General features: G+C 34.9%; 1 protein-coding gene across 1 annotated transcript in view; it reads right to left on the bottom strand.

The window, feature by feature from the left end:
• EPHA6 (EPH receptor A6) overlaps window positions 1–27,040 on the bottom strand; it is a 426,028-nt gene that overhangs the window by 193,431 nt on the left and 205,557 nt on the right. Inside the window, exon 5 of the mRNA XM_088144521.1 lies at window positions 25,269–25,604. Coding sequence (XP_088000647.1) covers window positions 25,269–25,604 — 336 coding nt within the window. The remainder of the gene's footprint in view (window positions 1–25,268; window positions 25,605–27,040) is intronic.

The following is a 27,040-nucleotide window of genomic DNA, read 5'->3' as shown; positions in this document are numbered from 1 at the left end:
TAGCTATTGGTTAGGATATGTGAAGGATAGCTGATATCCTTGTATTTTCTCCACTTTTTGAAGGAGAAAGTGTTCAGCTTTCAAGCCAGGATATTCCTGGATGGACCATGGTTGGCAGAGTTTGTCTCCTAACAGATGTCAGGGTAATTAAAGTCCCCCATCACTACTAATTCACGGATCTCCAAATGATCTACAGTTTGCTTTTTGAAAGCATCAAGCACATCTTTCCTTAGTTGGGTGGTTGACAGCAAATGTCAACAAAGGGACCATTTTTAATTATTCTCTTGTTTATTTTAACACAAATGTTCTCAACTGTGCCATCAAATCCACCAACTATTACAACTTTTTTTTATTATCATGAATATATTAGCATTCCAAGTTCTGTTATCCATTTGGCCTGGTCTATTTACTGTTCCTTTACTGAAGATTCAAAACCGTTTTTCCCCTAAAAGGACTGAAAGTTATTTCTGAGTTAAACTGTGAAGAATATCTTTTATGCCTCTTTTTCACTTTTGTCTACTGGGCTTGCTCCTTTTTTGGATTTTCTTTATAATGTTCCTTCTCTGTCAGTTCTTCTCGCAGCATTCTCCTTGTTTGATTAATAAATCTCTCATGAGCAAATGTGGCCATTTGCTGCTTCAATTCTTTTACTTTTTCTTCATGCATCATTATAAGCTTGTCCTTGTTGCAAATGATTTACAAACTGAAACACAGATATGCCACAGGTATTTTAAATCATGACTGTAGTGCTGTATTTGTTGATCTTCACTTCTGTTTCTTAAGGCACTATGATTTTTTTAAAAATTCTGTTCTCAGGCTTTCAGGTTAGCCAAGTAGACACTGTAAACATAGATTGAAAATTTGTCTGAAACTTCTATCCTGAAATTTCTACCAAAATTCCCATTAGCTTTTCCTATTTGTTTACTCAGAACTTGTTCCTTGTCAGTCCTAGAGGTACACCAACCAGGAAACCAATTCCACAAGTTTGACTGGAACAGTATTTATTGATATAAGCTATAGTAACATAATCTTGAAAACCTAATTGCATTTTAAAAATAATATTAATAAATTTATTAAATGTATATGCTGCCTGTCTCCCAGAGACTCTGGGCAGTTTACAAATTGTTAAAAATATTTTCCTTCCTTTCCTTCTGACATGCCAGAAGAACCAGTCTGAGATTTTCTTCCTTATGTTTTCTTTGTTTCCTGGACTTAAAGCATGTTTGTTTACACGTTGAACTGTCTCTGCATAGTTTCTCTCAGGTTATATCTGAGACCCTCTGTACCTGGAAACTGGCTAACTTATATTCCTGTTTTAATTTCTGTAATGTACTCACAGGAATCAATAATTCAATCTCCCAATGGGCAATTAGCATAAATTAGCACACCCCTCTTGCAAGCAGCAACTCTTGAAGATATAATTTCAGCCCCATAGCTGAGCACACAGTTCTTTAAAACACATAGTTTCTCTGGCCATTCTCCTCTCATTTTCATTGCTCCCTCCTGATGAATTCCATCACCAAATTATTTTAATCTTCTGTTTCCTTATCTTCCTCTAGCTTAGGAAGATAACACTTTACCCTTTCACATGATGATGAGCAACTACAACAATAAAAATTAAATAGCTATTATAGCTGGCACATATCCCTGCCCCCTTTTTGAGCTATTTTAAATCAATTACTACAACTTTATCAGGGTAGACTGACAAGCATTATAGAATACAATGTAAGATTTCAAATCATTCAAGACCTTTAGCAGAAATTCTTCAGATTGTCTCAAAATAGGTAAAAGTAACTGTATGAAATGAAACAGATGACTAAAAGAACAATATAGACCAAAATGAATACAGTAACTATAGGTAAAAATACTGGTTGAAGTATCATTCTCTTCTATTGATATCATGAATAAGATAAAACATTATTGTCACTTCCATTGTTTGCCAGAAAATCCAGCCCTCTATTAGCTTAGCTTAGCTTTCTACATTTTATAGAAACTTCTCTATAAAAGACTTTCGACCATAAGTGTATGCCAGTTCTACAAGAGAAGCAGATTCTTTTTATATATTTTCTATTCTCTGGTAGTGATTTTTATTATAGAAGGGCATTCTGTTTTGCATATAAAGCAGAAAGAAAGTTTGCATTGGATTTTTGTGCTATTTTATGTTAGCTTCTGTAAAAGATCAGTCGGTTAAGTGTCAAGTTTGGTTTGATTTATTCCTGACACTATAAGGAATAAAGTTTCACAACTTTTGAAAATGTCAAGCTTTTATTGGCTATGATATGAAACTCTTGTTAACAACTAGAAACCCATATGAAGAGGATCTAAATATTGCCACTGACTTCTGTTTCTTTAAATAGCAAATCTGCTGAGTAATTTATTCAACAGACAGTGATTTTAAATGCTTTGATTTATCATCATAAGAGCTTGTTTACTGGAATGTTGAGATAAAGACTTCTGTAAATATCACTCTTAATCATCAGTTCTGAGTAGATTTCTTCAATCATCTTCTCTAAATAGTACTGGTTTTTTATAGCAAACATTCAGGTTAAAAGCCAATGCCAGCACAGTTTGAGAAACTTTAAAAACTTGACTAGTCCTTATCAGAGTAAAATATAGCTTGGATATTTACAGGGCAAGATCCCATTGTTCTTCATAAATAAAAATATTTACTAAATGTTGGCATTTAAATGTAGAAGTTTAAATAGTAAGTTTTATCGCATACTTGTTGGCATGTTAACAAATCTGTCTTTTCTTTCTGAAATTCTTCTGTAATTTTGTAAAAGACAGTTCCTTAGGAACCTGAAAAGGAGGAGAAAATAACAGACTTTCACTTGAAAGAGCCTAAAATACTGCTCAGAAACTGAAATAAGAAAAACACTGATGTGCCTGGAAGGGTTGAGGATGTGTCATATCAGAAAGCAACAGAAAAGACTCTTTTCTGTTGTCATTCTCTTCCTCTTCTCAGGTTGAGAATTTCCCATCTTTTCTATCTCTTGTGAGAAACAGCTAGGCCATGTCAATAATATGGCAAACAATGGCTTCTAAGTAATTGTCAAAGAATGAATGGAATGATTTTAAATACAATAACCTGAATGATTTGAATATATTTTTAAAAGACATAACTGAATAAATACTAACATACTAACAAGAAGAACAAAGGATGCTTTTAGCACAATAACTTAACTTTGTTTTGCTTTGGCACTTGAGACTATATCCATATTTCAAAAGTTCAGGTAAAACATATCTTTGACAAATCTTGCTTGAAATCTCTTCAAATGCAACCTAAAAGATACTGCATGGTATTAAATTTAGATGAAAGCACATGAAATACCAGACCAGAACATAACTGACATAACAATTCTGTGCCAATAAGATTTTTAATATAGATTTGGTTGTCTGCTTTCGAAATTATGTGCATTGCATAATAAAACTCACCTGGAAATGTGAAAGAGACAAAAGCTTAATATTGTGGTTGCTTTTCTTTAAAATGCATTGAAAGTTAATAAAAATGGACAGATATTTTATTTTGCTTGTGACTGAACTCAGCCTATTATGCATTCACAGTACAGCAATTCTAAAGAAAGTATTGGAATGAACCCACTCCATTAAGGTGAAGAAAAATTGAACATTTGAATTCAGTGTTCTAGTGAAATTCTATTCCATTATATGAAAACTTAGTTTTCCAAAAATAATGATTAGTTAGCCGTGATGCTACAACTACATTTATTCTATGAATCTGGGAGTTCAAAAGGAATCTGCAGATAAGGGAGTCAGGTCTATTCTTTGCATGGAATGTCATCCATACTTTGGCTTTGGTACAGAACACGAACTAAATTGAGAGAATAGTTCCTAGAATTATAGACTCCAGGTAGAGAAAGAGAGAAAACATTGAAAATGTTCCACACTGTAAGATTACAGCACCCATTGTTTCAACAGGATTTATCACGACTGTTTACTGGAGAAAAAGCTTTCTACTGATAGGAAATGACTGACCTAATAGATATGTCCAAATTCCACTAATGGTGTCTTTGTTGCTGGCAGTAGATTACAATATGGAATATTTTGCAGAGAACACTATAATCTGTAGGTTCAAACACACAATTTCTTCTCCTCTATTGAAACCAGCTAGTGGAAGGCAAAAAAAGAATCATAAAAAAAAAAAAGAGAGAGATTGGAAGAAAGTCTGGCTTGACTGCTACATATGGGCAGATCTACATGGTGAACAATCTGACATTTCACTCTTTGCTACCCCATTTAAGATGGTTGGGCTTAACACATATAGCCTTCTAAGTGCCCACAGTTTTAGAAAGTCCTGACATATATTTTGAATGCTGTCTCTCAAGATACAGTTTGATAATTAGACATTCCATTATGCATATGAACACTTAATAGAGGCCTTCAAGTAGAAATAACTTGTGTAACATTTGAAAATTTAGCTATTGATCTATAGACTAGATTAATTCTACTTGCAAATACAGTGTGTGTGTGTGTGTGTGTGTGTGTGTATGTATGTGTATACACACACACACACACATACATACAGTATATATCTCAGATCTTGGATTGCCTAGGAAAGATGAACATTTAATTTAATGAATTACAATTCCTCCATTTGTTTTAATAGAATCTTGTTGAAATATACCAGAATATTGCTAATGATAACAAAGGAGAGGAAAATATTGCTAAAGTCTGCTATGGTTTTAAATTCCTGTATATCAACAAATGACACCACAAGTTAGTGTTGTTAAAGAGGTTCTTAAATAAGTCGTGTAATATTGCAATTTAGAGCTTTTACTTATGAGAGGTAATGACAATTTTGCAAACTTTATTAAGCAGAAGCAGCTTCAGTATTTAGCTCTGAGTTTATCTACCTTGTGAATTTATTCAAAGCAAAACCCATTCCAAAAAAGTGTTAAATAAAAAGGCAACATAATGAACAGAATCAGCAGTTTTCCATTTTTGCTTTACTCAGAGGTATGAAATTGCCTTGTGCTTGCCTTACATATGAAAAATTGATGTGAACAAATTAGTTTGAAAGTGTGTCATTAAATTGTCACAGCAAGAGCTTTCCTGAGGATCTCCAAACAGGTCCTACAATACCTTCTTTCCGGATACAATTCAGGTATGAATACATACTAATTTCCTATTTTATTTAGTATTCTGCAACTAGTGCTGTGTGTCTGTGCTTTGGAGCTTGTTTAGGTTCTGACTTATTTGGGAGCAATTAAGATTTTTTTTACAAACTAATTCTTCTTCCAAGAGACAAGGAAGTTCCTTCTCTCAGAAGGAATGAGGTGACTACTTCAGGTTGTAGGCGCTAGAAAGGGGGACCAAAACAATGGTGAGATTTTGGAGGATAAAGGTGAGTTTTGTAAAATACATAAAATCAAGGAACAAAGGATATAACTATGTATGTCAATGAACAACATATCAACACTAACTCCTTTTTATTTCTTGAATTTTTAAAAATAATTCTCTCAGATTCCCTCACTCTCAGATCCAGTCCAGACTAGAACTGCAGGATATATGAGAAAAAACTAATCCTTTCTTTCCCATTTGCACCTTTCTCAATATTGTTTCCTCCATGCATGACAGCTGCCAGTAAACAAACAAAATGAGTCAATGGATTGACTTTGTTCTGTTAGAAACAGGAATTCAGGAATTGTCCTGGGGAGAGACAGCTTAATGTCCCCTCTCTGCATATTTGATCAGAATTACACCCAATTCTTTATTTACATTAATTTACTATATATGAAGTAAATGTCTTTTTCGGATCTATGTCATCTGGGAGAATCTATAGGCCTCCAGGGGTATTGCCCTACAGATAGCTAAATGAGAGCTCGTATTTGAGAAGTTGGGCCAGAGGGATCATTTGGGATTGCTGCTTGTGTATCAACTTCCCTGCCTGAGCTGCTTGACTCTGGGGCTGGGGCAATGGAATTCCTTAGGCTTATGGTGCTGGGGGATTTCAACCTACCTTTACTTGGCCTGGAGATGGCTCAGGTGTTCATGGTCATAATGGCAACCATGGACCCATTCCAGGTTATTGACAGCCTGAATCAGAGTGGGTTAGATCATTTTTTATTTCAGAGTGGTGGTGACATGATCTGGAGATGGTGGATGTTGTAATTTGTCCCTTACTCCCTGTTGACCTTGGAGTTATTTGCAGCTGCTCTCCACTGCAGGCAGGAGGAGTGTATTCAACTGGTCCATGCCAGATGACTGATGGACCCACTGGAGTTCCAGAAGGAGCTTAGGGTATTTCTTGAAGCTCTGGTGCACAGCTTGGATGAGATCTTAGTCACTACTTAGAATGAGCAAGTGACTGCAGCCTTAGATTGGATCATGCCTATATGAACTTTCTGTGAGCACAGATGCCATAGGGTCCCCTGGGTTTCAAAGGCATTGTAGGAAATGAAGCAATGCAAGAGAATGCTGCTGGAGAAAGATGAAAAGAGAGTTTTACCAAGCACAGGTAAGACCCTGCATTAAGGCCTCATGAGAGTGGTGAAACAGCAACCCTGTTTCAGGTGACCCAGTCCCTCCTGGGTAAGGAAGGGTCAGTGGATCCCTTGCAGTGTTGTTGTGAAGATTATGTTCAGTATCTGATTGATAAAGTCATTCAGATCCACTTGGAGTTGGAGTCTATCTGTGTTGGTCGTATGGAAATGACTGGTATACAGTCTTGCCTGGTTATCTGGATTAAGTTTGGTTACTCCTGAGGAAGTGGATAGGGACCTTGGGATGTTGAGACCTGTCTCCTGTTTGTTACAGCCATGTTCCTCCTGATTAGTTAGGAAGTTACACGTGGTGGGGTTCAAGCAGTGGCAGATGCCTTTTTGCAGGGTAGAGTAGTTCCACCTGTCTTGAAGGAGATGGTGGTCTGTCCCCTCCTCAAAAAGCCAAAAGCTGGACCCAGCTGTACTGGACAATTTTCATCCAGTCTTCAACCTTCTCTTTTTAGGGAAAGTTTTTGAGAATGAGGTAGGCCTAAAGCTTCGAAGGGATTAGAGGAAACTTATTATCAGGATCCATTGCAGTGTGGGTTCAGGCCAAGATATAGCACTGAGATGACATTGATTATGCTTATGTATGACATCTGGTGGGCTCAAGATTAGGTAGTGTATCCATCCTGGTCCTTCTTGATCTGTTAGTGGCTTTTAATACTATCAATCATGGTATCCTTCAGGCTGTCTGCAGGGGTTGTGAATGTGAGGCACTGCTCTTCAGTAGCTCTCCTTCTTCCTCCATGGCTGGTTTTAGTTGGTAGGGAGGGAGATGAGTAGCCCAGGGCCTCTGCTATATGGCTATGGGGCTTGACTTTCTCCTCAGTCCTATTTAACATCTATATGAAAGGGTGAGGTTTATCTATCAGCCAAGGGTGAAGTTTCATCAATATGTTGTTTATGCTCAGTTGTACATCTCTTATCCAGGGCAATGCAAGTAATGCAGTTGAGGTGCTTTCCCATCCTCCTGGACTGGAGGATGTCCAGATCTGGTGAAAAGGAGTCAGTTTTGACTCAAACCCAATAAAATTGAGTGGCTTTGAGTTTTAGGATCATCTGTATCTGGTGATTTTCCATTGTGATGGGCTTATACTCTAATATTCCCTTAGGGAGAGTTGGTGTGCTCCTGGAATTGTGGCTCATATTAAAGGAGCAGGTGGCAGCCATGGATAGAAGGCATTTGCCAAATACATCTTGCGTGCCAGTTACACCCATTCTGGAAGTCACTGCTTACTGTCACTCATGCCTTAGTTACTTCCTGATTGGATTTTGCAATGAGCTCTACATGGGATTGCCTTTGAAAGCCTTTGGAAGCTTTAGCTGGTCCAGAATGCAGCAACATCTGCAGTATGGGATGCATTATGGTACACCAATGGAACAACGCTACCATTATGAACTGCACTGGTTCTCACTAGGATTCCATGTGCAATTTAAGGTGCTTGTTTTCACCTTTAAGGTCCCAGATGGCATCAGGGCAGGTTACTTGCAGAACTGCCTATCCTCGATGGTTTCTGCCTATCCCACCAGATCTGGCATGGTGGACATGCTATGGGTCCCCTTGGTGAGGCAATGTCACTGGTGGGTCCTAGGAAGTAGGCCGTCTCTGTTATGGCACCTGGCTGATGGAATAGCCTCCCCAGAGATATGGATAACCCCAACTTTACTGGCCTTTTAAAAGGCTGTGAAGACCTGGATCTTCCCCATGTACTGGCACTAGGCTGTTAGCATGGGAGCTCTGGCATGGATGTTTGGCACAGATATTTTGTGTTTTTAATTTAGCTAGCTGGGAGAATACAATGGAAGTGGGATAGATCTTTCAGATGGACTGAAAAGATATAACCCATATGTTGCACAGTTTTCCTTTTTTGTAGTGATTATAAAACCAAATGAATGAGAAACTACTGTGCAATTTACAATGCCTTTTAGTCTTTAAGATCACAATCTATTAAAGAGCAGTTGTTTAGTTTAGTATTAACAGCCTAAAGAACAATTAAGAGTAACTTAATACCAAGATAGTAATACATATGCCAAACACAGTTTCTCTCAGTAGCCTACACAATCTAGATTCAAGGAAGCATCTTCTAAGTTACATCTTAATTTTTAAAACTTCAGTCAGTTTTTAAAAGAGTGACAGCTTTAAGGTTACATCTCTGTTTATGCAAAATCAGCATATGCTCTAATATACTGAATACAAGACTGTTGATTATTTTTTTCCCCCTCCAGTTTGGCAGATTTTTTTTACTGCTGCAAAAATAAACAGTAGCTTTATGATGCCTCAACCAGTCAACAGTACAGATCTGCAAGCTAGCAATTAACTAATTTGTCACAATTAATTTGAAATAAAGCATGTGCTGTTAGTTAACATCATAGCCGTGGTGTTTGGATATATCTGATGTTGCCAGCAGCAGCAGCAGCAGCAGCAGCAGCAGCAGCCACCACCACCTCCGCCTCCTCCATTAATAACTGGAGGTACTGTAGCTAAATCTCAGGGGAGAGAAAGAAAAAAGTTTAGTGTTCCAGGCAATTTATTTCCCCCAGGAATACAACTTCATTACTGCAATAGGCCATTTCGGGGTGATCCTAGGTAGAACATTAAAATAGTGTGCATCGAAATGAAAACTTTAATGCAGATCAGAAGGATATCAAGGGAGATCTCCCTGTCATCCGATTTCTGTGTTTTTCCCCACCCCTTTCTGTTTTGGTTCCCCCCACCCTCCATAAAATGGATAAAGTCTCTCAAAAATGTAAGAGAAATTAGCAAGGAAAATAATTTTCCAGTAAGGTACTATAATTCACATATTGGAATCATTTCGTCCATCTGCTAATTACTGGCTCATATCCGTTGGATGTGTGTGTGGCAGTAGGAGACATGCTGGCAGGCATTTTTGATTGCAATCCTAAACTAACCTACTAGGCAGTAAGCTTCATTGAGCACAGTGAGACTATTTCAAGTAAACATATGAGATTGTAGTGATAGCAGCAAGTGAGCAAGTAGTCAATCTATGAGCAGCAAGAGATCCTTTGATTTAGAATATCAGAATGGCCTTTTGGTATATCTTTTGAACATCTGCACTTGCACACTGTGTGCAATAAAGAAGAGTTCTTCATTTTAGGCCAGCCACTTCCTCCATTTCTCAGATGCCATGAAAATACAGGGAACAAGGCTGCTGTCCCTTTGAAATCACTATTGCTGTGCTTGATTCTGTCCCTGAACTGTTTTATCACTCACCTTCTGAGTGCTTTTTGATGATTACACAAATAGTTATAGGGTCCATGATCTGGATGTGAAGAATTTTAGCTGAATAAAAAATCCTGCCCGGGTACTAAAAAGAAGTGTAAAGTTTATCATGCAAGTGGTAGTGAGCATCCCCTTTCCTTGTGATGTCAACGTAGAACCTCCTCTACAAACACAGTATAACTGAGTGCAGCAGGGTGCCTTCAGATGCAAAGCCCTACATATGAAGTCTTCCATGAAATCGTATTTTATTATTATAGCTATTGTAATACAATTTTAAAACCCTGAATAAAATGAATAAAAAATGCAAAGTGTATTATTTTTTTATCATTAGCTACAAGTCCTATTTCATTATTTGATCAACAATCATGCAACCTTATACATGTCTGGTAAGAAGTAAGTTTATAGGGATTTCCTCCTAAGCAAGTAGATTGCTCCTTAAAATTTCCAGCACGGCAAAGAGCTATTGGCCATGTCTCTTAGCCCTATAATTATAAATGAAATTTATACCTACAGTTTTAACCTTGGAATAATTAAAAATGTTGGGTAAATAAAAATGTGTTCTGATGCCTAAAGAACATCAACATAGTCCTCAGTGAATTTTAGACAGAAATATCAGTTATCAGCAGACAGCTATCACCTCTGAAGAAGCATCCTTTCCAGTAGCCATCCAGAATATTATCTTAGCACAAGAGTGTATAACTTGAGTTGGACGTTTTAGGTGTGACCCAAAGATGTTTCCAAAACCATCCATCAACTTGTAATTATTAACATGAAACAAGATAAAAAGTATGAAATAGATTGAAATATTAATTATGTGATTATTTCCAATACATTTAATTATTATATTTAACTAATAATGTTTAATTATAATTAAGAATGCCATACATCTTTGTTTGTATACTCAGAGCAGCACTACAGATTATGATCTTACTGAATTGTGTACTATTGGGGACATTGGATAGTGATGGGGAAGAGAGTCAGGAATTATTTGTATCAGGAGCTGAGATTCTTTATCCTGCAAAAAGACAGTGAGAACTGTCAGCCCTGGGCTTTACTCGACAATAAAAATCTCTATTTCCTCTTCCTTAATGAAATCTGGACTAAAGGATAAAATAAGAAAAAACCCTGAACATTCCAACAGCAGTTTCCTGTTCATATCACCCAGTGGATAAAATTAACTTAAAGTCAATGAAGTCAAGAAAAACATATTCAAATTGATGAAGACTTTCCTAAAAAAGTTATTGGTATTTTGCTTGGATATGACAGCAAAGACTTTTAGGTTTCTCCATGACCCAGCCATAACCAACCTGCTCTTTGAAATGAGACTTCTTTCATCCATTTTATTTAGTCAGTACAGCCTCCTGGTGCTTCCTGGTTGGCTTTCTCCCCACTCGCTAGGGTTCTCATTCTATGAAGACTAAACACCCTAGATCTATCCTTTCTCTGGCCGTAGCAGCAACTGTATGTTATTTTGCTGATAACTATGCAGCTGTTTAGGATTCAGCATTTCCCTTCCCACTTACTTGCTTTTGTTCTGCTTGTGATACAGTCAGTGTGGTTCAAGCATTCCCATATGACTTTCCTTGTTACTGTAATGGTAAGTTCCCAGATGATACAGGAGATGGTTTTGCAAACAACCAGGTGTGAGCTTTTCTTTCTTTCTTTTTTTATAATTTTATTAAACGTTTTAAAATATAAGATAACTAATACAAACTAATATAAAGTAAGAAAGAAAAAAGAAAAATAAATAATTCAAGGAGAAAGTTAAAAGTACAAGAAAGGAAAAAAAAGTAAAAGAAAAATAGAAAGAAAAATGATACAAAGAAGTGGTTTACGATCTTCTTTATAACAGTTATAAGGACAGTTGTAATTTTTCCTCTTTCTCTAAAGTTACAACATGTCTCTCTTCTTTCTATAATCTACCCTGTCTAATTATCAAAACCATAAAGCATAAGTTCATTTTTTTCTGTTTTCCTTAAAAAGCCCATAAGGATTTTCCAGTCAGTAACTGGAAGTTTTTCCGGGATCAGGAAAAGACTGGCCTCCTCGCCAGATCATAGGAAAGCTATTATAGGGAAAATAAAAATCTCTACTTTATGATGTATTAGCAGAAAAATGGGTTTTTCAAGTGTGATTTTCTCTTTGAATTCTGGTAATTGATTTTTATTTGTATGAATTAAATCATACAAATCTGGGAACTTACCATTACAGTAACAAGGAAAGACATATGGGAATGCTTCCCTGAACCACACTGACTGTATCACAAGCAGAACAAAAGCAAGTAAATAATCTGCTAATATCCCATTCTATGGTCTGTCGTTCTCTCTAAATAAAGTTGGAGCAAAGCCATAATAGTGCTTGGCTGGGCAAGATGGTGCAACATCAGCCCATCCAAGTCTGCCTTCCAAGACGATATGACAAGATTCATCCAGGAGGATGAATTCACCACTTGTATGTGGGGGATATGTGACTCTTTAGGGGCCTTGGAAATCAACCAGGAGCAGATGGATGAAAACACATGCTGGCAAGTGGTGATGTAGATGGAAATTTCATAGTTAATCCTGTTGCCTTGAAGGAAGGGGTGAACCCATTCTCCAAATATTAATCAGCACGTGTTTTGATGAGGCAACTGATCTTTACTAAACTATAAGATGTTACCCACTCTCTCCCCATCAGTTGTACAGTTCTGTTCACTTGTTTTCCTGGCCTGCACACCTTACTCTGTCGGTGGGTTTCCAGCTTCCACAGCAGGATCAGCAACAGCTTCATCCATCCATCTTCCACATGATGGCCTCTGTGATTCCTTTTCTAGGATGGTTGATTCTTTCCTTCTATCTTTGCTCATGCCCACTGGTTGCTGTGCATGTTTTCAGTTTGGATGGCAGAGCTGTTTGCTCCAAGTCCCATTTAGGAGCATCCTTTTTCTTCTCATTGCAAAATAGTACTTTCTGTCACCAGTGTAGGAATGATTTTTTTCCCCTTTCCTGACAATAAACACAATTAATTCTTGGATAGATGAAGCCAGTATGCTGTGTGATCTTTCAAATGACTTATGTTTGTACATGTGTGTGGCTGAATTACTACAGTTAGGAACAGAGTATTCAAGTATTGGGGACTGGGAATATGGAAATATGTGGGTATGACCTTCACTGTTCTGCACTCTTCTAGGAGGAAGGGCAGAATAATGGTGGTGGTGGTGGTGGCAATGCTAATGATGTAATGATGATGGTGGTTTAAAAACACAAGGGTTAAAGAGGAAGGAAAAAAATTAAGATAGCAATACTCAATGGAAAGAAGGGTGGAGGTCATAATTTTGTTTTCTTTGTTTTCTCACTTTTTTCTTTTTTTTCTATCTTCTTTTTTTTCTTTAATTTTCTATACTTTTATTGTATTGAAAATGTTTTTTTAAAATATAAATTAAGATATAATTTTAGATTGCTCCTGTGAAAAAGATGGATCTTTCTATGGAGATGGAAGTGGAGATTCTGTGGTTGTAAATCTATTGCACGATGAACGATGATGTCATCTGGTGTCTTTGTAGAAGAAGGGTCTTTGTTAGGCATCTATTTGGAATTTCCTGATGGCTTATTGGCTATGTAGCATGACATCACAATTTTGAGAGATGCTTAGAGGGTCATTGCTTTGTTTCTTCTACTTCTTTCCTTATTTTTCCTGAGCTTTGGATAATTCCACCTGGCTTAAGTCCTTTTGGGGGATTTACAAATGTGAAGCTCTTTTACCCAGCCATGGCCAAATTATAGTATAGGAATGGTTTATCTAGATGTGTTGACAGCACTTATTATTGTTCATAATGCCAACTTTCTATTCCTATGCAGGAACAGTTGCAACAAGAAATTATGAATCCTCTTTTAAAAGGCCACAAAAGAGACACAAGCCAGAAAGCACAGTTTTTACACAATTTAAGTGGCTTACATCCAATGTTCACTAGATATAAATGTAAACATAGTACCTCAGATAAAAAAGATAAGAAAAACAAGACTTACTGAACAACTTCTAGACCAGAGGAAAAGCAGAAGTATTCAATCATATACATGTACACATGGGGCAAAATTAAGTTTATAATTATGATTCATGAATAAAGATGCAGATGGGGCAGAATTAAAGTTGTTGTAATAATGTTAAATTACTCCAGGGAATGAACTGCTACATAACTGGCATGGCTCTATTCTTCATAAATGCATTTTGGCTTTGAGCTTGGTGCAGCATAATACTCAAACATTTTACTTAAACTTCAAACAGGAACTGCAGTTTTAAACATCCTTATTTGAAAATTATACCTACTGAGCTGTTGAAAAATTAAAATGCCAGTTTTGTACAAGAAAAGCATGATCCTAGGAGTATTATCATAAATTACCATTGTTGAAAAGAACTCATGGCCATTGTCACTAACTAGTCTGATTGTAATTCAACAGTTTTCAAAGTGTTTTGTAACATTTTTTCCAGAATTATTGTTCATGATCATAATCAGTTTTCATTTCAGCTATCTTTATTTCCATAAAAGTGTGTAATTTTCCATATGCTCAAGTCAGGTTATAATGTAAGATAAGATCTAACCAAATAAGTCCTTCTTTCCTTCCTTCCTTCCTTCCTTCCTTCCTTCCTTCCTTCCTTCCTTCCTTCCTTCCTTCCTTCCTTCCTTCCTTCCTTCCTTCCTATTTCTAAACCATCCTGGTCAACAGAATCTGGATAATGTACATAAATATTCATAAAAACAAGATTTCTCAGATATATATCCCATTCCACAATAAAAAACTCCCAGCACAACAAAAGAGGGAAGGAGTATCAGAACAAAAAACTAAAATCAAACTGGCAATGTGAAGTGAATTGCTGAGAATAATGAGCCACAAAGTATCTTAATTAGAATAGGACTTCTTAGTTCATGTAGCAATAACTTAGAAAAGCAAATCAGCTCTTCAGAATGAGAAGACTATTCCTAGACTATTCCTTATTTATTTATTTTTTATCTTGTAAATACATGAAACTATGGTCAACTTGTAATTCTTTCTTTATAATAATAATAAATAATAAAACAATTAATAAATATGTTAATTATGCTTATGCTTATGCATGCATCGCTTTTTATAAGGAACTCTAAGGAGCGGCCATGGGATTAATGGGCATGTTACAGCCTCTACAGTGATTTCAAATTCAGTCCAATGTTGAATTGACTATAAAGCTTTCAATGCTACAATGGCAGCTGTGCCAGTTTTGTACAAGAAAAGCATGATCCTAGGAGTATTATCATAAATTACCATTGTTGAAAAGAACTAATGGCCATTATCACTAACTAGTCTGATTGTAATTCAACAGTTTTCAAAGCGTTTTGTAACATTTTTTCCAGAATTATTGTTCATGATCATAATCATCTTGCTTTATCGCAGAATTGTTTCCAGAAGAATCGAACCAAATACATATTTTTTTTTTAAATGAAAAATAAATGGAGTGCATTTTTGTTGAGGAAAAAATGGTAGTAACTATATCTTTAAATTAATTTCAGAATGTCACTTAATTTCACTTGAATATTAGTTGGAATAAGGTCATAGTTTTAGTCTGGTGTTCACAAATATTTAACATAATGAATTCCCATCTCCCCAAAGAAGAGGAGGAGAAGGAATATTTGAAAGTAATACTTGATGGATATCAAGAAATACTTGAGGGATATTTGTAAGTAATACTTGATGTCCTATGAGAAGGGTAATTCATGCTTTCAAACATATAAATAATGGCAATATATCAAAAGAAAATGGAGGATCAGGCTTAAGAATTATCTTTCCACAGCTATAATAGCTTGCTTCTATTTGTTCTACTTCTGAAATTAAAGAGACCAATAGTACTTGAACATAATATACTCTACTTTCTGCAACCATTTAGGACTGGATTTTTCTTTTGATGGTAATAGTGAAGAAATGATATTTTCCATATAAGAAACCCTAGAATTCTCTCTAACTATAGCTTGGAAGTACAATGGTTTCTCACAAATAGCTTTGAATAATAAATATGCAAGCATAAATTTCTAATTTACTGTACATTTGGAGCTTTACTGTAGGGCGGCAGCAAGGTGAAGGTACTTACAAATTTACCCTCAGTCCCTAATGACTTGTAGGAAACAAAAAGGATCACAACAGATTCATAGACGGTGAAAGTATTGATATAATTTATCAAACTGATAAATGACAAGAACATAAACAAGAACATAACTTCTTTTTATATATTTTTATTTATGCATTATATTTTTAATTCTATGATAGCTTAAGGCAGTATATATAGCATTTCCGTTCCACATTCTTTCTTACCACAAAAACTGAAATATATTGGGTTGAGAAATAGTTTCTGGCTAAAAATCACCCAGTGAGTTTTAATTCCTTAAATGGGGACATGAGATAACGTTGCAAATATACAAATCTCATTCCAAAAAGTAGGCCCAGAATTGAACTTCCTCACATTTCATGCAAGGCTATTCTCATCTGTTTTACCATGCATTTATGGACACTCAGGATCCTCTCTAGCATATATGGTATGATCTACAGTAGTTAGTACTTTACATAGATTTTTTTTATCAATGCTTTCCTTTTATTGTTTTAACACTATGGTTACTGCCCTATTTGTTTCTATGAATAGTAGTATACAAGCGCAATTAAATAACCAAATGGTGGAATTAGTTCACTTCTTCAGCAATATTATCTGTGAACAGAAGTAAGCACTGCAACCTGAATCTGCACATAGGTTTATGCAGTTAGCTTTTGGAGACACCAATTTTAAAAGAGATGTACTTCTATACATGTAGTTAATAGGCTTTCCAACGATACCAATTCAGCTACAGAAGATACATATGCTACATATAATATTACATTGCTTTTGTTAGAGGCAAATTATTAATTCATGATAGTTTATGTAATTTAGGTTTATATAAATACCTAGATGTAAATATGAAGTCATAAGGAACACCTTGATTTAAAGGAAAAATTTAAAAATACCAGTTAAGGAGAAACAATACTGAAAAACTATTCATGAAAATGTTTTGGGGAAAGTTTTCAGAATTATTTTTATGAGCCCCTATAATCCTGAAATGCTGGACTATATATTTTATTTTGTTTTAGAACTACATTCAGCCCTTTATTGATCTTCAACTGGTAAAATGTCAGCATTAATTAATGTTAGAGAAACAATCTGATTTTGAAAATGAGAACAATGCTAATATTCATTCATCTGAATCACTCCAATTTTTTTGTTGACTAACTTGGATGCATAAAATAAAATCTCTTTATTTCCAAACTGTAAAGTGCCAAATTAGAAATTGGCTCCATTGCTTGTCAGTTTTGTCTGGAATCACATTTCAGATTTCTGAATAGTGTAATAACCCATAATTTGGTAACTGCAGTGAAAGGCAAATCTCGGGTAAATAATTGCATGTATAAATCATATGCCTCAGTCCAGAAGGCACAATGTGTTTAATGGTAGTATTTGCTAACAAACTGTATCTTCAAGTACCTTTGTCCATGGTGATCCTTGGTTTGTAACTGTTAATGCATACCTGCATTACCTCTGATTGTACCAGTCACTTTTTTAGGTAAGACTGGCAAGGAAGAAGGCTGAATATAGACTTTATCCTGGCCCAAAACCTCCACTTCTTAAATTGGTTTGAAGAGATTGCTTCTTCCTTGCTCCCCTTTGTTTCTTTTATAAGTGGGATTGCCTCCCACTCCAAACTGAATACAGGATAAAATATAAGGCTTAATACTTTCCTTAAAAAAACAAAAACAAAAAAACCTAAGATCCATTTCTATCAAACATGTTTGTATACATAACCAATCATACAATTAGCAGTTACTTAATTAACCTAATTATTTCTGCTGACATTTAATGATAATAGAGTTTACAATTCTAAAGCTGAATCCGCTTACAGTTATTCTATAATGGACTACTTCTCAAAATATAGCTAACTTCTATCTTTTTCTTGTTTTAGCCAGAACCAGAACAGTTATATATAAGTCTGTTTTCCATTCTGGCACACAAGCTCATGTTTTTTTGTGCCTTGACTACAATTTTTTCTCAATCTGTTCAAATAAAAAAACATTCTGTTAGCGTTTGTTCATGGAGAATGATAAAGCCACCTCTGACTAGATGTTCACAGAGTAAATATGCTATCATGATTTAGATATAGTGCCATCCAGATTTTTATTTTGGGATGGCATTTTTTAATAATCATATTGTTTTTATTTGCAATAGGTTTTAAGATGTATTGCAACTGCTCTGGAATTGATTCGGGTGAAGGAACTTTAGAAAGATACTACATAAATAACAAGGAGAAGCTCAGCTAAAAACAATTATAACAGAAGACATTAAACCATAGAAGGAGTCACACCACCGAAAAACCAATACACAATAAAATAAGAAAAAAACCCCAATTCTAATTGGCTTGTATCAGCGTGTATACTGTATGAAAAATCTACAGTATTTAACTAAACAACTTTACGAGTAAGAATTGATTATTCTAAAATATTAGATAGTGGACAGATTACTTTGTTTTAAAAGCTAAAGCTTTCAATGGAGAAAAAGAATAGAAGAATATATAATAGAAATTGTTCTGAGGACAGGAAGAGGAAGAATGGTTAGTAAACATACAAAGACTGACTTGGATGCTTGTACTGCTTGCTAGTATTAGGCTGCCTAGTTACAATGGCCAAAGCAAAAAATGGCCATTTTCTAGAAAAAGGACAGATTACTAACTAAGGAAACAATTGTCAGATTCATCCGGGCATGGCCAGTGCCATTGTTCAGTTTCACCAACCCTAGTCAATTTCACCGCCTCAGGCACCGGCAGCTGAAGAAGGGAAACAAGGCAAACCGCAAGTTAATTGCCGGCAGGTGGCAGCAATTAACTCAGGGCAGAAATGGATACCTTGTAGCGCAACTGGCTTCCCCAAACGCCACAGGCAATGCTACCTACAGTACTTCAGGGACACAGCAATTCAGAGTTGATCGGCAACCAATTAAAAACCCCCAGTTTTGTCTGCATGAGAAAAGCCCCACAATTACAACACCAACGCAGACAAAAGGCAGCAGTCATGAAGACAAAGAAAACTGGCTGAATCTGCCATTAAGGAGGGAGGGGGAAAGCCAGGGCCGAATGCAGCGATCTTTACACCAATTTCTTAGTGGCCATGTTATCTTTCAGGGCATCCCAACACAAGCAAAACAACAATTCAATAGTTTGTTTATATTGCCATATTTTCATACTTGATATTTCATAATTTTAAGTGAATGCTTAGGCTTAAAATATAAAATAAGTACTTCTAGATGTTGTACAATATATTATTCTAAAATGGAATGTTTACTGCATATTTCCCTGGCTATTTAAATTTTTTACAGGAGCTCTCTCCTTATGTTATTTTTTCCTAGGAAACAAATTTGAATTTTATTTAGTTGTGAAAGAATATTTTAAAATATTCATCTAAAAGATGGATCTGGAAAACATGGCTTTCTTCATTATAAAATCCAGTCAGAAGTATAGGTCAGGGAACATGATTAGAAGTACTGTTTTAAAGTTAACATAGACTTAAACAAACAGACCTGTAAGGTCTGCAAAAATATGAAATTTTTAAAATAATATTGTAATTATTTTTTTATATATAAAAACTAATACAAAACTAAAAGAACTACAAACAGAAAGAAAGAAAGAGAAAAAAGAAAGAAAGAAAGAAATAGAAAAGATGACTTCCCCCTCTCCAAACAAGTACAGTATATGCATTAACAGTAACTTACCTCCTCTAATATGACTAAAAAAAGCCCTCTTCATCCCTTTTCTCATCTCTAAAAATAACCAAATTATAAAAAATATTCAACAATCTATCTAATCAGCAAAAGCATTGAGTGCCAGTGATAATAAACTATGTATTTTAAGCCTAAACAAATAGGTCTGTTTTGCATTTTAAACTTCTAATTTTTTTCAAAAAAATAAATGCCAAAAGATCTCTTCCCTGAAGCATACAAAATAATAATAATAATAATAATAATAATAATAATAATAATAATAATAATAATAATAATAATAATAAAATGTATTTTAAACTAAATCAAATAAATCACTTTTACAGGTATAAATCACCTTACAGTCCTGGTCAGAAAAATAAAATTCAATATTAACAATCCATGATAAAAACTTAGCAATTTAACCCTGATCTGATAAATCCACTATGAATTCCTTTCTCTTCTTTTTGAAAGGCTTAGTCTTCAGTCTCTTCTCCAAATAAAGCCCCAGATAATAATCTGTTACCATTCTCTCCTTGTCTATTTTCAGAAAAGGTTTCAGAGATTTGTTGTTTCCCTTCTGTGGGTCCAAACTTTCAAAGTCACTCTTACAGCTCCTTTCTAGATATCATTCTCATAATCAAGCAACTTTGAGTCCATCTTCAGACCCATATTATCTTTTTCCATATCTTCCATGTATCTCTTATAATCTGGCATTTCTTTAAAGTCCATTTTAAAGTCTTTATTCAAGTCTTCCTCAACTTCTGTTTTATCCAGTGAAATCTTTTCTTCTTCTGCAACCTCTGTTAGTCCCAATTTTAGAAATAGTTCCTGAACACACTGATTCCAAACAGCTAACAATTCTTCTTTGAAAGAAGGATACTCCTCCATTGTGTTAAAAGGTATCTTTTCCTTTAATTGCTTTTTGGTTCTTCTAGTTAACCTTCAAAGCTCGTTTTGATCTGGTGTTTATTTCCAGAAACAAAACTTTCCCAGGACAGATTTTCTCGCAGTTAAATCCAAACTCACTTACTGTATTTTCTTAGACATTTAAAACAATCCTTTAAAAAGCTGTTTCAAATCCATCCAGCCTCTAAACTGCTCCCAGTCAGCATTCTTAATCCCCTTCCACTCTTTCCAAGTGTTAAAATCTTTCTTTCTGATCTTTAAACTTACTTTAATCTTCTTTCTCCCGGGATAAAAGGAAATTCTCCTGGTGTACAGCAACTTGCCTTTCAGGAGATTTTTAATTGCCAAATAAATCACGAATTGGCAGTTTCCGATGTTAATTAAAAGAGGAAGTAAAGCAAATCTAGTGTTCTTTGGAAGACTCTGCACTGTTGATGTTTCCTTCGATTCCCAGAGTGCTCCACCCACTGGAGATTGTTAGATTGCAATCTCTTCACAGGGAGCCTCTGTAAGGAGTAGGTGATTGTCATCCCCTTCAACTGGAGGTGATTCCAAAGAGCTGATCTGATTCCCAACTCCTCTAATTACCTTGGGAGTCAGCTCCACAAAAAATGGAGCTGAATTCAATCTGCCATTTCTCCCCTGGAAAAGTACCATGGTCAGAAGCAGGATATGCCAGTCTCAAGAATATTTTGATAATAGCCTATAACCCTTTTACAATACATCACACTGTCATGATGTGACCTAAGTTACATACATGCTGGAATATTTAATAGGACTCTTTAAAAATTAACATGAATTCCATTTCTTAGCAAAACCATTTTTCCAAAAATACATATGCTCCAAAATATCATTTTTTTTTTAACCATGGCAGAAACAAAAAGGTATTAGATATTTAGGACTTTTGGATAAGTATACAGACTCAGACATTTTTTTTAAAGATGTCATGAAATTACAGATATGCTTCTTTTATCACTGTTCTTTTATACAGTCATGTTAGTTTATCAACATGGATACTGTAGTTCATTTAAACAAAGAAAGATCCATTCTGATAATCTATGATAGTTTGACAGTACACCTAAGTATGTATATTATTTGCATCTCTACAATAATTTTTACATTGCAGAAATTATATTGATAAAGCTTCTGAGAATATGAGGATAATTTCTTATATTCTGAACCAGTGTCCTTAAGCATATTCAGAAATTTTTTAGAGAAAGGTGTAGTGATACATAAAATTGTAACCCTCCCTAAAATAGTTTTATGAAAGTAATGCCATTTTTTATGCTTAGAAATTGTACAGATCTACAAAAGAGTAATTGCTGAAGACTATATATTTAAAAGATTAAAAGTATATAAATATCCTGGGGTTTTTTTTGGTTTTTTTTAGAATGTCTGTTTCTGGCTATTCATAGAAATGATGCAACAAAATGTACAGGTAGTCTGTAAGTGTCAGCTATTCATTAACATGCTTTTACCAATGACAATGCAATAGATACAGTTTTGCCCCAAGAAATCTGGAAATTGGTAGAGGATAAGCTGTGAAATAAATTAAAACACAATTGAAACAAGACCTTGAAATATTTCAAGAACTAAAGTAGTGTTTGTATGGGGGAAGTACAGTGGCTTCCAGATTATTAAAATGAGAGAGATTAATGGTTGCAAAAATCTCTCTACCTTGATGCTGTTCCTGTTTTACACTAGCCACAGCAGGAGGCTACTGACCTCTTCAGTTAGGAGCTTTGATTCAAGACTTAAACTGCAATGTGTGGAAGAGCAAATTTTTTACCTTTCCCTTTCCCTGCATGGTCTGGGGGAGTCTAGATGAAAAATTGGAGTCCAAGCATAAGATTATAGGGCACAACCTTAATACCAATGTTGCTGTTTTTTCTGGGATACCTTAAGGTTTGAGTAGGAAAACTCACTATCCATCTAAAAGAGTTGTTCATCGGCCTGAACCGACACAGCCAATGGTCAAGGACTTCAAGAGTTGTAGCTAAAAATAGCTGAAAAACTTAACATTAGAGGCGGCTGTTTTCAAGGCTTATGGCATCTTGTTCTTGAAGATTGCTCAGCCGCATCTCCCAATTCTTTGCTCCTCTTTTAAGCTGTTTTAGGGACTTGATTTGGTTTATTTTCTCTTTCACAGTTTTATTGTTTCCTTCAGCTAACACACTAGTTGTAGGTTTGGGCATCTCTTGAACTGTTATGAGGAAAATATACCTTTGGGTGAAAGAAGCAAGTTTTTGGGTGAAAGAAGCAAGTTTTTAGAGGCCTCAGATGAGTGAGATTGCCTTAATAAAATTGAAACATAAAGGAATGTGCAGCACCTTTGAAGCTGGTACCTTTGAAGCTGGTGTGAACTAAGCTGACTGTAAACTCCTTATCATCAACACAAACATCCCCATAGCAACTTAAGGGAGAATGCCTTCTTCTTGGCATTTGGCATCTTTAACTAATTAGTTTCTTCTTTTCTTCTTCCTGGTAGATAGCAGTTGTCCTTGTAGATAGCAGATAACATAGGGGCAGAAAGTAACTTGGGAAGTATTGTTCATTTATTTATTTATTATTAAATTTGTATGCTGCCCATCTCCCCAACGGGTGACTCTGGGCAGCTCGCAATTAAAATACAAAACCCATAAACAATTAAAAATGCCCCATGAATAATTAAGAATAGTTAATCTATTAAAAATCAACTATAAAACCAAACCCTATACATAAATACTAAAAACATTCAAGATGGGGGGGGGAGTCAATTACCCCACAAGCCACCTCCACTGGTGCGAGCCCCCACCAGCCCTTGGGCCTTCTGGCGAAGCCAGGATTTCACACCATTTAGGTGGTATGCCTGCATCATCATATGAATATGTATACATATGTGTTCTTTTTCCCTTCCCCTTCTTGTAGAGCTGTATAAATATCAAGGCATCCATTTTGCCTACAGGATGAGTTTCTCTCACTAACCTTTGGTGGGGTTCCCCTCCAGTATGTATTGTCTAATAAACACTGCAGTGAAGCCTTGATTATTTTGCATTTGTGTCCTGCATTTTGATTCCACATTGTGATATTTTTGTATCATAGATCTTGATCACTGAATATCTCAAATTAGCAAAACTTAAATTAAAAACACACTACCTAACCCTAATTTTTAGTTTGACAGTATTTTTGTGCAAACAGAAAAAAATCTAGGAATTTAATCTTTTTAGCAATTTCCCTATTTTGGTTTCTGAATAATAATTGCACAGAGCACCATCATTCATGATCTTGCATTTTATAGAATTGCTTTTTTTACTGTCAATTACCATGCACCATTACAGAAAGTGTTTGAATCAGACTGGTTATTTCTACTTTATAATGCAGTTCAATGAGAATATTTTCCCATACTTAAAATTGCAGGGAAAATTCAGCACAACAGAAAAAAGTCCTGTCCAATTCTTAGTTCTAAGTGAACAATTATATACTTTATTTATTTATTTATTTATTTATTTATTTATTTATTTATTTATAGCATTTATTTTTAAATAAGCCAATCATCTGCAGCCATTCTAATAAAAAGTATCTCATACACTAGGAAAACATAGTATTTTGGTTATAAATGGTTAAATCTATTTAAGAATATAAGGGGATTAAAGCAGCTTAATGCTACACTCTGATTCCATTTCAAGTTGTAGGTAACAGGCATTGTTTAACAATATGTGGATCCTGAGATTATTAATTTATCTAACTGATTTATATCTAACCATTTATCCAAAGAAGGCCACTCAAGCCACTAATAATAAAATGAAAGACCTCAATTAATAAAAATCAAACTGAACAAAATTTAAAATGATACATGAATTATAAAACCCACAGTAAAAATATTAAAATTCATCAAAATACAGATTAAAGAAATGTTATTGTTCCTCTTCTTAAAACTAGAGAGATCTCTCTCATGTACAGTACATGGAGTAATATTTGCATGGATGTTGCTGTCCAGAAGGGATGAACACAAGGGAAGTAAAAAATAAGTCACAGTTGCAGCCACAATCACATGATCAAAGCCCTGCTATCTTTTTACATGCATCACATGTACACACATGTAAAAAAGGCAGGGCTTCAAACATATGATCATAGCTGTCCTCTTGAGTTTTTTTGACCCCTGTGGATGTCCCTGCTGCTCATTTGGATGACTAATGAGACATTTTGTATTTTAATATACATGTGGAAGATTGCTTGATCAACTGGGCAATATCTCTAAATTCATATTTTACAATGTCTTCACAAAAAACCAACAATTCATTAACTTGATGTTAATTAATACAAACTTGTAAATATATGTATTGTTGTCAGCTTAAAATAAATGTTACATTTGGACTTAAACTAGCTATCTAGGTAATTTTTGTGAAATTAAATTAATGAAGCATGCATTAATATGTTAAATAACTGAAGTACAGTTTTGCACAGACAAACAAGGGTTTCTTTACCTCATTGATTGATAGCTGACTCTTAAATTAAAAGTCACAAACTACTACTAAGACAGTAAGTATACTGTACCTGAGCAAAATTAACTGGATTGTACACAAGATAAAATGGTAAAAATACAAATCTTTAGACTTGCACAAGGAAAATTAAATCACATGAATCAACATCATTTGAATGAAGGTAAGTGAGGCTGGTTTTGTCAAATGTTTCTGAAGTCTTATTATGTATCCTACAGCCATTTTTTACCAAAATAGGATTATGGAAGAATAAATAATCTGAGAAAGCACAAGCTTACTTTTTCATATTTACTAATAATAATTCACAAAATATATAATTAACCATATTATATTGTATAAGCTCTGATACACAAATAAGAGGAAACTCACCATTTTGATCTGTGGTAATTGTGATGGCTATGAACTGCTTCGGTGAAAAGCTTAATTCAGAGACACCATTCGTGGCTTCTATTTCAAAAGTATAGTTCACATGAGACACAAAATCAAGCACAGTCACTGAGGAATTGATTAGCCCACTATGTCTTGGAACAAATCGGATTCCTCCTCCACAAATCTCGCACTGGCTGGTATCAGATCCACATTTTTTACAAATAACACTATAGGTAAGGTCTTTTCTCCCTCCTGTGTCACTTGGTGGACTCCATTCCAACATAAGGGCTGTTTCATTTATATTAAAAATGACATTCCTTGGAGCAGAAGGTGGTCCTACAAAAGAAAAAAGAAAATAGTCTGCCTAAGTATTGATGATTTATATTAACACACACATTCACACATAACATACCTTCTGTCCTTGGTTTACAAAAACAAATTGTGTAGGCCAAATATATATTAGCATATACTGAAATAAGTGAGACAAAAGATGGGAAGAATTCTTTTTAACTTTTCTGCACAAATATCATATGGAAAGGAAGACTATTCATTTGAGCTCTTATAATAATGTGCAAAATGTTCTTTAGTAACTTGGACAAGATCAGAAGTGAACTAGGCAGACACAAACACATATAACTAAGTACAAAAATCAGATTAAAAATAGAATCCAAATTCAGAACACATTCAGGATAAGACTTACAGATGATGAAATAGGGGGTTGACTGTTCTGGGATCTGAATTTTGACAAAATGATTGATAGTTTTGAAGCCTTTGCACACTGCTGTACAATTGTCACTCATGACTTTATCAATGACTAACCAATTTGCCAGCACAGAAAAGCTGTGGCTGTATATACAGAGAACTTATTTTAAAGTTTTAAAAACTTGAACAGAAAAAGTAAATATGAATTTATTTTTTTGTTATACATGTCATACAGTGTACGTGACTTGCATGAATTTTTTTCCTTAGGTAAAGAGCAGTTTGTTGTGATTATTTTTTAATTTGTGAACTGGAGCAAACCAAAATGCCAAACTGAAAAGTGGATTTCAGCTTGCATATATATATATATGTGCATTTTATATTCTCTTATATACTCAGGAAACCAAAATCAAGTTATTCATATAAAAATATCAGTGGAACTCTTGGATTTCTCATCTGTTCTAAAAAAATCATGGAACTGTAGCATTAATTTGCTTCAAACCATTTTGGATACTGCCAGTTTTGTCCTACAAGAATAAATTGAGATAAATCTGACATCTGCGATCAGAAATGTTCAAAAACTAGTGGAGTTCAGCCTCTGGGGTCATACTATCACTCATTTTAAGATGGTAATTGTAAAAAAAACAAAAACAAAACAAAACTTCTTACTGGCTATACCACGTGGTGCATCATAAAATTGTGAATGACCATTACTAATGTGGTTGTCGCTGCCAATACTTTCTGTATTTCATTTGTCCTAACTCCTCCCCTTCCAGGGCATATGGATATTCATTTGTTATTCAGGATATAATAGATTGCATAGATGTAATAAATTGTTATCCATGGAAATGTAAGCCATAATAAATTTGTTAATTACTATGATGCCACCAAAATCTTTGTTATTTCTATATAGATAGCATCTGAGGAACAAATGATGCCCAAGTTATTTTTTTAAAATTACAATTTGCTAATGATTCTCCATAGTTTTGTACACAAAAGCAATGTATAGAGGATTTTAGACTTTGTTTATAATGAAAATATGATTTATTGTTGATTTGTACTGCTATGAACAG

This window comes from Python bivittatus, unplaced genomic scaffold, assembly GCF_059951505.1.
Source record: "Python bivittatus isolate LINGU-HERP-01145 unplaced genomic scaffold, Pbiv_v1 ctg000350_np1212, whole genome shotgun sequence".
In the NCBI taxonomy this organism is placed as follows: Eukaryota; Metazoa; Chordata; class Lepidosauria; order Squamata; family Pythonidae; genus Python; species Python bivittatus.
Note: the sequence above shows the minus strand (reverse complement) of the source record. Positions and strands in the feature narration are given on the sequence as shown.